General features: G+C 41.4%; 1 protein-coding gene across 1 annotated transcript; it reads left to right on the forward strand.

The window, feature by feature from the left end:
* Window positions 1-239: 239 nt before the first annotated feature.
* Window positions 240-12718, forward strand: LOC139647550 (asc-type amino acid transporter 1-like; the record flags this gene model as incomplete). Its single annotated transcript, XM_071523469.1, has 8 exons — window positions 240-372; window positions 3363-3516; window positions 4486-4609; window positions 4890-4993; window positions 5109-5205; window positions 7814-7963; window positions 8666-8843; window positions 10329-12718. Coding segments are annotated over 8 exons (1041 nt in total), but the record flags the coding sequence as incomplete, so codon positions are not given.
* Between the last annotated feature and the right edge of the window lie 520 nt (window positions 12719-13238).

Genomic DNA, 13238 nt, shown 5'->3' on the forward strand with positions numbered 1-13238 from the left:
TGGGCGGGACTAAAGTTTGAGCCGTACCCAATTGCCACCCATGCACTAATGGCTTATTGCTTAATTTTAGTGTGTGGAATAATATATTCCCAGCTGAGTCAGTGTGTTGAAGTTTGTTGAGTTTTCTGGAGTGGTCTCCTGTTATACCGATGTGTTATACATGTAGTCAGCTTTCAAATGATGATTTTTACTCTGTGTGTGTGTGTGTGTGTGTGTGTGTGTGTGTGTGTGTGTGTGCGTGTGCAGTGTTCCTGACCTGGGTGAACTGCTCCAGTGTGCGCTGGGCGACAAGGATCCAGGATGTTTTCACCATCGGAAAACTCCTCGCTCTGGGACTCATCATAGTGGTTGGACTCGTCCAGATCTGTAGAGGTAAACAAACACAGAGAAAACACACACACACACACACACACACACACACACACACAGGTTCTGGTGACAAAAAAACGTCTGTGGTTTGGTTTCAGCTAATACGTAGACGTAGATAGACTGACAGGAAACAGCAAAGAAAAATAGGATATATAAGAACAGAGCAAATGGCATAATTAAACATATATGCAACTGGGATTACCAACACTAGAGCATGTTAAGTTGAAATGTGAACATGTGAATGAAAAATATGACAAGGTATGAATGACAGCAATATGAGGGTGTAGAAAGTAAAAGCAGTAGAGAATTATGAGACAAAAAGTAATGAGTAGAAAATATTACAGTATGAAAATATACCAAAATAGGAAATGCACAACATCCTAAACCTGTCAAGATATATACAGTATAATGCAAATGAGAAAATATTAAAATATTAAGAGGACAGAAATGCAAAAATACAGCCTATATATACACACGATGCACTAAATGTGTGTCATATTCATATTAGGGTCTACAAAGGCCACGGTAACACTTTACAATAAGGGTACATTAATTAAAGGCCCGATATGTAACTTTTCCACATTAAAATGTCTAAAAACGACTAGACCTATGTTATATATTTTTTTTGAGTTGTGTACTTACATTATCCCAAATGTTTCCAACAATTTTCAAACCTAGAGAAACCCGTAATTTTAATCAAGGTGCGTTTCATTTGGTCGCCTGTCAGTGGCGTCATATCCCCTTTACCCCTCTACTACCATGCGTCGGCGTTGTGGTTATAAATTTACTTTTTATCCAGTTTTAAGCCACATTTTTACAATACACTTTTTAGATCTTGGTCGTTTAACTATATCTTTTAACCGGATGAAGGACTTTAGTTATCGGACGTCTGGATCTGAAGTTATCAGAGAAACAAGCTGAGCAAACGTTAGCGGCAGCTCGGCTCGCAGCCCCTCCGGACGTCCTGTGTCCGCCGAACAGCGTCAGAGAAACACTGATTTTTAACGTGAAACCGGTTTTAATCACCGGGTCCATTTGTTTTGGAGAGGAGGAGACCTCTGCGGATAATTCGGCTCCTGGTAAAAACCTCCCGAACGACGAACACTGAAGGAATCCTAACTGGGAGAAGCTGACTGCAGAGCACCGTCTGTCTGAGAGAAACCGTACGGCAATGGCGGTTTGTTTAACAATGAAGACAACAACTCCCATGATCCCATGCTACTTCACAACGTCATAAAACTCTGTCTTTTGTTATTGTTTTGATTGAGAGACCCTTAGTGGCAGAAAATTACATATTGTGGTAGGTAGGTACAGAAAGTGTGCACATAAAAAAGTAGCAGAGATGAAGTATGATGGCAGTTGGATAGATTTTACCCAGAGAGCTGCTGGAACTGACCGGTTTACACAGAGTTTCATTAACATGCTAATCTGTGGTAGCCAATAGAAATGAAACCATCACAGCAGCTCTAGAGCGTCAAGGGATGTCAATCAAAATGTCAATCAATGTCATTGAGGTCGCTTTCACATCAGGGACCCGGGCCCGGATCCGGGTACACTTGACCCCAAAGTCCAGTTCGTTTGATTAGTGTGAACACTGTGTACTGGACTCGGGCACGGATCAATGAACTGTGCCCGGGTCCACTTGAAAAGGTGGTCTCGAGTACGGTTCATGTATACTCGGGTACGGTTCACATCAGGTGTGAAAACTACTGCACCAAAACACGGAGGTGGACTGCTATTTACAATGTGACGTCATAACTATTCGACTGTCCCGTTCAAAACATGACCGCGAAAAGATCTCTCTGGTCTACTGAAGAAATAAAATGCTTACTTGAAATTTGGGCAGACGAAAACATACAATCACAACTGGACATTACACACAAAAATGCCGAGATTTATGGATTAATTCGAGAGTATTTACATTCGCGTGGGTACAATAGACAAATATCGCGTAGTTGATGACGCAAGTGTACTCTTCTTCTTCTTCTTTGTGTTTATTGGCAGATCGCAAACCAACTAGGTGCATACCGCCACCTACTGTATCGGAGTGTGTAGATACATAAGTGTACTCGGGTACGGAACAACATTACTAATGTGAAAGCTAAGGGGTGGGGGAGTGGAGGGGGGGGCAATCGTACTCAGGCACGGTACGAAGCAATCGTATATATGAAAACGACCTGAAAGTTCACAGGAGCAATGAAATTTTTTATTACGTAAAACTGTTTGGAGCAAATTTCTCAAATGCGTAGTTCTTTACGTAATCCTGCGGCGTGCGCTCTTCAAAGACTCAAATCTTAACGGGAATTTTCAATAGCCAGTGAAAGTTGAGTTTGCGACAGACCAAGGAAGAGGGGGAAAAACACAAGATCCAACGTGCACAGTGGAAAAAGAAACCTGAATGTGTTCTCGGTCTTTTTTGTCCACGCAAATCGCAGCATAAACCACAACTGCTGCAAGCCGTATGGGCCGCATGTTTGTTTTGGTATCAAAGTATCGTGGGAAAATACATTCTCGCAATGCAGCTGCACCACCAAAAATCATTTATTCTCAGTCTTTTGTGTACGGTCTATGGTGATTAGATTTGTGCTCCTCAAAGACTGAAAATCAGCAAATTTCAGATGATAAATGCTCAATCTTTTCTGTGCTCCATTGTGATGCTTATGATTGGAAAAATCTTTGAATGTGTCCCCAGCTTAAGTGGAATGGAACTATCATTAATGTTATTAGTTACACCTGTGTTTTCCCCTGCTATGACAACATCATGGCTGCTGTGAAAATATGTATTTCCTCAGTATTTCCTCCTTGGAGAAGCTTCTCTTCAAGAACATGAGGAGTTGTGAGGCCACCTCCGCAGTTCTGAAGGAGAGGAGAGTCTTGAGGACCCTTCAGTGGGGAATGAAGTATCTTGATATCTGCCTGAAACTCCCTCTTCTCCACCCCTCTCGACTCCTTCACCCCCCCCCCCCCCCCCCCCCCCCCTCGACTGTCTCCAGGTCACTACGACGCCCTGGTGCCCAGCGTGGCTTTCGAATTCAACCAGGAGCCCTCGGTGGGCCAGATAGCGCTGGCCTTCCTCCAGGCCTCCTTCGCCTTCAGCGGCTGGAACTTCCTCAACTACGTCACCGAAGAGGTGGTGGAGCCACGCAAGTATGGAGCACACACACACATACACACACACACACACACACACACACACACACACACAGAAGGGTTTGATCGATATTGGCTTTTGAAGGCCACTGCCAGCATTTTTGGATTGAAGCTGCCAATAGCAGATATTTTGTGCCAATATTCAATGTTTTTACATATATGCAAATATTTTAATTACAAGTGTTCAGTGTTTCAGGCATCAAACTGCATCATATCCATCATGTCAGAGATGGACAACTGGACCCAATCGAATTTTTAATATAGGCCAATATCAACTTAATATATTGCTCTAACCATACCACACACACACACACACACACACACACACACACACACACAAATATAAATATGCATGTCATGTACAAAAATGTTTATTAGGGGTTCAATTTTTAAAGTTGTGAGAGGGCGTGGCCTGTCAGCGATTGTCCAATCACCATTAAACTTGGTGAACATGTTCAGATATCATCAGTGACCATGTGTGCAAAGCTGTTTTAAGATTGAACAGTAGGGGGCGCCACAAATGCCAAAAAGCTGTATCTCCTAATCCCGATGACGAAATGTTCAGGGAGGCTGTACAAGTCAAAACCAGAAGTTTTGTCATCATTGGTGGAAGTGGGCGGGGCCTATGGTGTAATAACCATGTAATAGCTGGTAAATCAAAGTCCATTCGCAAAATCAGTCCCAAACTTCTCAGCCTCGTCTGGAATGGCATTTCTAACATGTGTACTGAATTTTGTGCGATTCGACCAAAAGGGGGCGCCAAAAATGGGCGTGGCCTAAGCAACAAACGGCCATAACTCCACACCTGTTTGTTCAGTGATCGCGAAACTTGGCAGATATATCAAGGGATATATTTGGGCCGTGTCCTCAGAACCGCTGACACTTTTCTTGCGACGTCAGTACCATTCAGAAAAGGCTTGAACCCCTTTCATGGCCGCTTGCGGCTATATTTATTTTTATTATTAGGAACCTGCCTCGTGCCATCTACATCTCCATCCCCCTGGTGACCCTGGTCTACACCCTGACCAACATCGCCTACTTCTCCTCCATGAGCCCTGAGGAGCTCCTGGCCTCCAACGCCGTGGCAGTGGTGAGGAGATCTTCACATGGATGGATGTTCAATATACCAATATAGTACTGTAGTGTATAACAATGTGTGCTAAAAATGACCAGAAAACCAGATGCTCAACACCAGCAACGGGTTCCAGTGTTGAGAACAGGGAGATAAAAAAATATAAGAAAATGTGAGAATATAATGAAAACTGTCAGTTAATCAATCAATCCATCAGTTAGTCGGTCAGTTAGTCAGTCAATTAATCAATTTACCAATCAATCAATAAACTGATCTGTCCATTGTTGTGTTGTTCCAGACATTCGGGGAAAAGCTGTTGGGAATGTTCTCCTGGGTGATGCCGATTTCTGTAGCTTTGTCCACCTTCGGAGGAATCAATGGATACCTGTTCACCTCCTCCAGGTCAAAACACACACACACACATACACAGAAAAACATGCACAATGCATGTCATGTACAAAAAAGTTGATCATTATTATTATTATTACATACAGTATATGTGTCTGTCTATTTGCAGGTTGTGTTTCTCAGGGGCCAGAGAGGGTCACCTGCCCTATCTGCTGGCTATGATCCACCTGAAGAACTGCACTCCTATCCCCGCCCTGCTGGTCTGTGTGAGTACTGCACTACCAAGTCAGCTAATATTTATTACAGTAGCATTAACCAGAAAGAGGAGGCTCTTTGGTCAGTGTAGTGGTTCTATATGGAACCATAATGACTCAAGAACTCTCTGGCGGTTTAAAATAACAAATCAGAACACAGAACCCAGGGGGGTTCTTAAGAAGTTGGCTGTCTCTGGATTTGATTGTAGTTCCTCAGGTACTAAGTGCACTATATGGTAGTCAGTCAATAAGGGGTAACTGTATCGGGGCAATAGTGAATTTATTTTCAGACACACTAGTGCTGTTTGTCATCAGTCGTAAGCGATAGGTCTAGGCCAGTAGGTAACATGGTAGATACCTTGTAGCATAACACTTATGGAAAGAATCATAATACAGAAGGTTCATCAAATTTGTGTTTGTTTTTACTTTTGAAATTTGTAACTGTTCTCTCATGTAGCTTCATTCAGCATAACATAATCACACAAAAAAGGCAGTGGAATTGTTTTTCCTTTTTCTTTTGTTTCATTTATATGTGGAACTGAGGAAAAGCTTTGAAAGAAATTAAAGTTATGTTCCACTTGGTCCATTCTCACTGTCAGCCAGTAGTTACTGTGAACAGAAAGGAAATATTTTTTAAAAAGGCTATCAATCATAGCCAACAATGTAATAGAAACAGTACAGCTCAGGATACAATACAGTACAGTCCTTGACACACACATGATTTACATTCATACAAAAAGGACTCAGTAAAAATAATGAGTTAAAAAGATAAAATGAGTGAGGTAGGATGTAACAGAGCTATGAAGTACCAGTTAAATGTGCAATAGTATTTAATAAAAAGTACAAGGTAAAAGGGTAAATTAGGTGAAAATATACCATAGTACAGAGCTGTAACGTGCACACTTAAGAGTTCAGCACTCGGATAGCAACAGGTTTTTGAATCCACTGGTTTTTGTGCGGACGGACCTCCATCTCCTCCCTGATGGAAGCAGCTCAAACAAGCGGTTAGCTGGATGAGAGGATGAGAGAGGTGTGATGTGTTCCCGTACCACAGTACACCCTCGACCACTGCCTTGTAAAAAAAGCCTCATGGCCTCTTTGGGGACCCTGAACCTCCTTAGTTGACACAAAAAGTGAAGTCTCTGGTGACATTTCTTAATTATGGTAAGTGTGTTGCTTTCCCATGACAGATTATATGAAGTGATCGTGCCTAAGAATTTGAAACTCTCTATCATATGCCCGTTTGCTTGTTTTTACCAAAGTCTACTATCGCCTCTTTAGTTTTACTAACATTTAGACCAGCTACAGTGATATCATCGACAAATTTTATGATTTTAACAGACTCTGAATTTGATCTACAGTCAGTTGTGTAGATTGAATAAAGCAATGGAGATAAAAACACACCCTTGGGGGGCGCCAGTGTTCAGGGATCTAGATTTGGAGACCATGTTATTTATCTTCATCACCTGTGTTAATCCAGTATCCAGGGACATTTTTTAGACGTTTTTGGTTGACTCCTAATGCAAGGAGTTTATCAAACAGTCTCCAGGGAAGAATGGTATTAAAGGCTGTGTTAAATTATAGAGTGTGTTGGGGAAGGGTGGATATGAGCTATGTTCCTAACTACATTTGACTGGGAGTTGGGCTGGTGACTAAGAGGAACATCATGCTATGTATGTATGTAGATAGTTGGATATGTGTGAATGGTGATGTATTTTTTGCATTGCCATGCAATATGTGTATGTATATGTGCATATAGATATATATGTATACGTATATGGGATTATGTGTGATTGTGCAGATGTATGTGTGTATCTATAGATCATGTCAAAATGTGCCTCATCTCAAAATGTGTAAAAAGAATTGCTGTAAAATCAACAATAATGTAAAAACAAAGTGCTATATGTCCTCCAAAGCAGGGGGGTGGTGGAGGGGTTAAATTAAAAAAAAATATATATATAGAGTCTAGGCAGAGAGAAACTATGTCATCAACTGACCTGTTTGCCCTATAAGCAAACTGGTAAGGGTCTAAGCTACCTTAGAAAGATGTTTACTGACTAGCCTCTCAAACACTTTCATTATAACTGAAGTTAAGGCCACTGATACTACAGAGACTACAGTCATTTTAACATTCCGAGACCAACAATATGTGACATTATACAACAGATGGCCAGCAAAATCCTGCAGACCAGGTTATCCATTTCCCAACCCAAGAAGAATTTGAAATTGTCGGTGCTGGTTTTGTGCGTTTGGCAGGTTCTCCAGCCTTAAATAAATAATACAAGGGTATAAATAGCAAGTTTTTAAAAACTAGTTGTTCCAGAGTTTAGGGGCTCTAATAGCAAATGCACAGTCACCTTTTGTTTTTAGTCTAGACCTAGAGACTGATGATATAAAATTGATAGATTGGTCATTCTCGATTACAGCTTCAAGTTCAAGTTTCATTTTTATTTGTCCCAGTGAGCAACTGGTTTCACAGCAACACAGAACGGAAGGGATGGCCATAGTCAGAGATGATGCTTTAATGAAACGTCCCTGTTAATATGGTTCTGTTTTGCATGTTTTCAGCCAAACAGTTTAAAATGCGTTTGACCTTTGACCCTGCCTCTGCCTCCCACAGTGCATGGCCACCATAGTGATCCTGTGTATTGGAGAGACACACAACCTGATAAACTATGTATCCTTCATCAACTACCTGTCCTACGGAGTGACCATCGCCGGCCTCCTCTACCTCCGCTGGAAGAAACCCAACCTAATGAGACCCATCAAGGTAGAGCAGCCTGCAAATGAAGTGACCTTATAGTACTTTATTACATGGCCTTGTTGAAAAGTCAACTCTGATTGGCCAATGAAGGCACTTAATTATGGTACTTTATGGGATATTAGGCAACTTTGGTCTGTGATGAACAAAAAAAGGCAAGGGTAGCATTCATTTATGCTTGAAGAAAATTAAATCTATAGGTCAATGGCCTATAGAGTTCATTAAAGTTGGTGGTTTCCTATTAAACTCCAACACAATTCCAACACTAGAACAAATATATGATTGAGACAATATGAAAAATATATGTATTTACAGCATGTATGCAGGATGTACAAAATAAAAGCAGTAGAACACCCTGAGACACAGAAAATGATGAATATGAAAACATGTAAGAAATGAAAATATAAAAAACATAAGAGACTGTATGCAGCACAAATATATATATATATATATATATATATATTTAACAGACAAAATACGGGATTATGACAATCTGTGAATTGTACATACCCGTGTACATCTGTACATACAGTATGTGGAGATACATACACCACACATATGCAGAAATAATGTGCAGACATATGTTGGGAAAAAAACTATTCAGATATTAATGTGTGTGCATCCCAGATGGAGATGCAAAGAGACACAATGTCAAAAAATACCCCGAAATTATGTTGAAATATGTCTATGTTTTGCTCTTGTTCTGTACAGGTGAACATGTTGATTCCCATCAGCTACATGGTTTTCTGGGCGGTGCTGCTAGGCTTCAGTCTGTACTCGGAACCGGTGGTTTGTGGTCTGGGAATGGTCATCATGCTGACCGGTGTTCCCGTCTACTTCCTGGGTGTTCAATGGAAAAATAAACCCAAATGGATCTACAGAGTGGTCGGTGAGTCGGTCTGCGCCATTGGCCTGTAGTTTTAGCTAGTCAGAAGAGTGACTTTTCTCTCTTGTCCTGAGATTAGCTTAGCTGTCAGGTTCTGTACACTGAGAGTACAGTAAAGTATCATAAGGTCCCTTTTTATTCCAGACACAGACCTGGGTCAAAGAGTACTTTCAATTTCTTTAAGTGTTTATTTTAACCTTACGGTATTACCAGATGGGTAGGGTTTACTGCAACAGACCATTCACATAGTGTCAGATAAATCATCAATCACAGAGAAGTTTACCAAATTGACTTTGAAATAGTCTAACCTTTCTATCTCTGTGGTAAACCTCTTCCATATGGTAGATTTATTTCCAAATGCTATCTGATGTCTTTACAACAGTATATGCTTTTGTCTGTCTGTAGTGTTGTTACTGCTAGTGGGCAGTACACCCTTTTAATATCTGGATGAAGGCAGCTTGTCTATCTGCGAATAGAGCTGAATCGTTTCCACCCCTTTTTTAGTCACCCTGGTTCTGGAAGTAAGTTTCCAATTCATTTTCTCCATAGACATTTCAGTAAATCCCAATAAGCTTTGAACCAAACCAAAGCTGCTTCGCGTTGAATCATAAGTGTACAATAGATTCAGACCAATAGATTCAGAAAAAAGTCTACTTCACACTGAAAACGTTGTGGCTAATAATCAAAAGTAACATTGCAACAACTTAATTTCCTCATTCGCATCAATAGTTTCATCTTAAATCTCCTGTTCTGGATCTGTCCATGTTGCATGTGGTTGGCTATTTGTTACAAATCCTGCCCCTTTCATATGAACGCACTCATAGCTGGATTGGAATTGGAACCCTGGATTGAACACATTGATAACCTTTGTGAGACCAGTTAGCCAGGATTGCCGTTGTTTGGTTTTATGACTCCATCTATTGCAAAGATATCCTGACTCACTGGGTCAATTCGCGGTTCAAGTTCCAGGGAAAGTGACCATAGTAAGTCTCTTGAGCTCCAGTGGAACTGTTCAGTGGCCAACAGTAGAAGTCTGTGGTCGTAGTGAATGTGTAGAACGGTGTGGATGTGAGGCAGGATGGGGCTGAAAAAGTACAAGTGTGCTCAATGAACCTTCCTTACAGAAATCATACTATAAAGCAAGGAATCTCTGTCTGTATGTGTGTCCTTCGCATATCTTGAGAACTGTTCGTCCGATCTACTTCACACTTGGCGGGTGTATTGCTGGGGACCTACGGACATGCAGTCTCGAGTGTGAAGTTGTTTGGATGAGCGGTTCTCGAGAAAGAGACAGAGAGAGGCCAAGCAATCGGCCCGTTCCGAACAGGCATGTTTTGAACGGGCACTGCACTAGTAAAGGGTAAAAAGTCAAGCTCATACTGAATAACAGGACTGGGGTGAATGCTTGTCAAGCCGAGGACATTTTTACCCCTCTCTCTATTACCGCTCTGTGTATTAAAAGTCCTGCTATTGTCTGTTGTGTTGCAGAGAGAGTCACGTACATGGGCCAGAAGCTGTGTTTCGTGGTGTTTCCTCAGGAAGACCCTTCAGAGACCGAATGCCTCACCGCCTCCAAAGCCGACGACTGAGCGCTGCGGTCAACCAAGAATTCCCTTTTTCTGCCAATACTCCATATCTTTTCACAATTTTTTTACCCTGTTATGTTTGGTCAGTTTCTGAATGGCGAAGAGATGGGTTCATCCTTGTTCTTGTCCAGATGCAATTTGAATGGGGCTGTGTTGAAGCCCCAGTATAAAGGGAGTGGATGGTGATATTGAGGGCATAAGGGTGTTCAGACCTACAGCCAAAACAGGTTTTTATTTGTTGGTTTGCTGGTACCGTCCACCCCTTCCCCTCACCAGAATGCCAAGTCTACTCTGTCATGTGGAACTTCTCCTCCCTTCTCACTCAAGGAACCTCCATCTGTCAAATTCTGGTTTCATTTCCAAGATTAGTCCTTTTTTTGGAAAAGCAACTTAATACTTGCGCTATTGTGCCTTATTGAAATGTGAGAGCATTGTATTTGTATGTGTTGGTATGTTGGATTGGTCTGTGTGGTTAGTTTGGGTGTGTAATAAATTTTGCTGAATAACGTTTATGGGGGGAATATGCAGGGAATTGACTGCACTTAGCAATAATCTTCTATTACTGCTGCTGCCATCAGCTCTGTTTAACTGATCACATAATGTTTATTGTTTGTCTAGTTTGGATGATCATTTCTCTCTCTATATCTCTGTGTCTAGCCATTGTCTCCATTCCTTTTGCTTGACACTTCCTGTCCTCTTGTTTTTTTTGCATCCCTTCTCTTTCTCCTCTGAGAGATACTGTAGGTGCCTTCATGTTAATATTAGAGAGAGGAGCTACAATTATGACACTTACTCATCTTAGCTGTCTTTTCTAGCAATATTGTCAAGACAGGAGAGACAGGAGGGGGAGGAGGAAAGACAGTTTTGTTACTGTCAACTGGAAGAATAGCCATTTCTAAAAAAAAAAAAAAATGAACAAGCTGCATCCTTAGAATACAAACAGGCTGGCTATTCTTAAAGGTTTTTGAAGTTTTCAAGTCTTTTTCAGCTCTTTTTGTCTTCCTTTGGTTTCTGAGTTGAGCACCTCCATCCTCTATTTGTATTGAGCTTGATGTTTGGAAATGTTCTCATCTCTCATGCCACTGTGAACTTTCTCAAGGTGCTTAACCAGCCAAGATTGTTAGTAGACAGATTTCTAACCTGACCATATGCATGATACAGTACTTACCACTAAACGTGTTGGTGTTTAACATTAGCATAAGCCATATTGACAGATAGATGGATGGTTATTTGAGAAACGCTTGCCATTTGCTGGCTGGCAGTGGATGCTTACTTGTGCATGGCCCTGTTCCCACATCTACAGCACTTGGTTTCCCAGAGACACCTCATCACTACGATGACCCTTGTCCCATTGACTTATTATGGTCTCATTGACTTACTATGGTCCCATGGACTTACTATGCTCCTATTGACTTCCTATGGTCTCATTGACCTATTAGAGTCCCACTGACTTACTGTGGTCTCATTGAGTTACTATGGTCCCATTGATCTACTACGGTCCCACTGACATATTATGGTCCCATTCACTTATTATGGTCCCATGGACTTTTTATGGCCCCACTGACTTACTATGGTCTTTTTGACTTACCATGGTCCCACTGACATATTATTGTCCCACTGACTTACTATAGTCCCATGGACTTATTATGGTCCCATTGACTTATTATGGCCCCAATGAATGGTACCACTTAATTATTATGGCCAATTTGACTTACTGTTGTCCCATTGACTTACTATGGTTGTAGTGACTTAATATGGTACCACTAACTTATTTTGGTGCCATTGACTTATAATACTATGATCCAGGAGATACTGGTATTCAGGTGTGTTTGGGAAATCCAACCCAGTTTTATATCAGGTTTAAGCACTTGTCCATAGGCTGGTTGTGTTGTATGTTGAACTGAACATATGTAGGTTTGGGCCAGTGGCCTGAAATAAACAGCAGGTTGGGGCAGGGACCGCACTTTCTGTCCTGTCCCAGTCCTGTGCATGCTGGGAGTTTCCCCCGCATTAAATCCACAAAAAGAGATGCACACACACTCCATACTAAGATGGCTACAAACACGTATGTTTCTCTGCCGTGTCCAGGTGCCATTAGCTCAGTTCAGATTTGTAAATACTGTGTAAAGAAAAAACTGTTTAAAACGCGTCAGGGACTCATGAAAAGGTCACATTCCTCAGACGTGTTGTGATACATTTACATACTGTACGAATTATGATGATTTTATTGGTGTAATTCTGTTTTGTAAAAGAGTGTGAAGATGTAAAAGGATAACAATGTAATAGCTTATTAAATAAACTTCTGAGAATCAAGGACACTTGTCTTTGTATGTAAGTGGCTTTGTGTATGCCAATATCCTAAGTGGAAAAGTGGAAGGGGTTGTTTGTGTGTGTGCTCCTGTATTCCTACTATTGTGGGGACCACAACCTGAATCCCCCTCACAGCCTGGGGACCAAAATGCAAAATGCTTTAATGGACTGAGGAGGCACTACTGATATGCCTAGTACGAAAATCTACTACCTCACCAGGCAGTTTTACCTGGAAAGTGTGCTTAAGTGTATATTGCCCCCTACTGGTGGCAAGTGGTTCTGAAAAAATGTAAGCGGTCCCCACACAGGAAAACAACTTTTATACACTTAACAAGCGGAGGAAAACTGCATAGTTGAGCATTGGACTCAATGATGGACTCAAAGTGTAAAAGTAATTTAAAAAAAATAGCTAGCGAGATAGACTTGTCTGCTTCAGATTGACCGGAAGGTCGTCGGTTCAATCCCCCGGACCGGCAGGATAAATCTGGGTGGGGAAAGTGAA

Source organism: Centroberyx affinis, unplaced genomic scaffold (genome assembly GCF_046629955.1).
Source record: "Centroberyx affinis isolate AG114_WGS23_722 - 3 ecotype Tasmania unplaced genomic scaffold, CSIRO-AGI_Caff_v1 ptg001092l_1, whole genome shotgun sequence".
Taxonomy (NCBI): Eukaryota; Metazoa; Chordata; class Actinopteri; order Beryciformes; family Berycidae; genus Centroberyx; species Centroberyx affinis.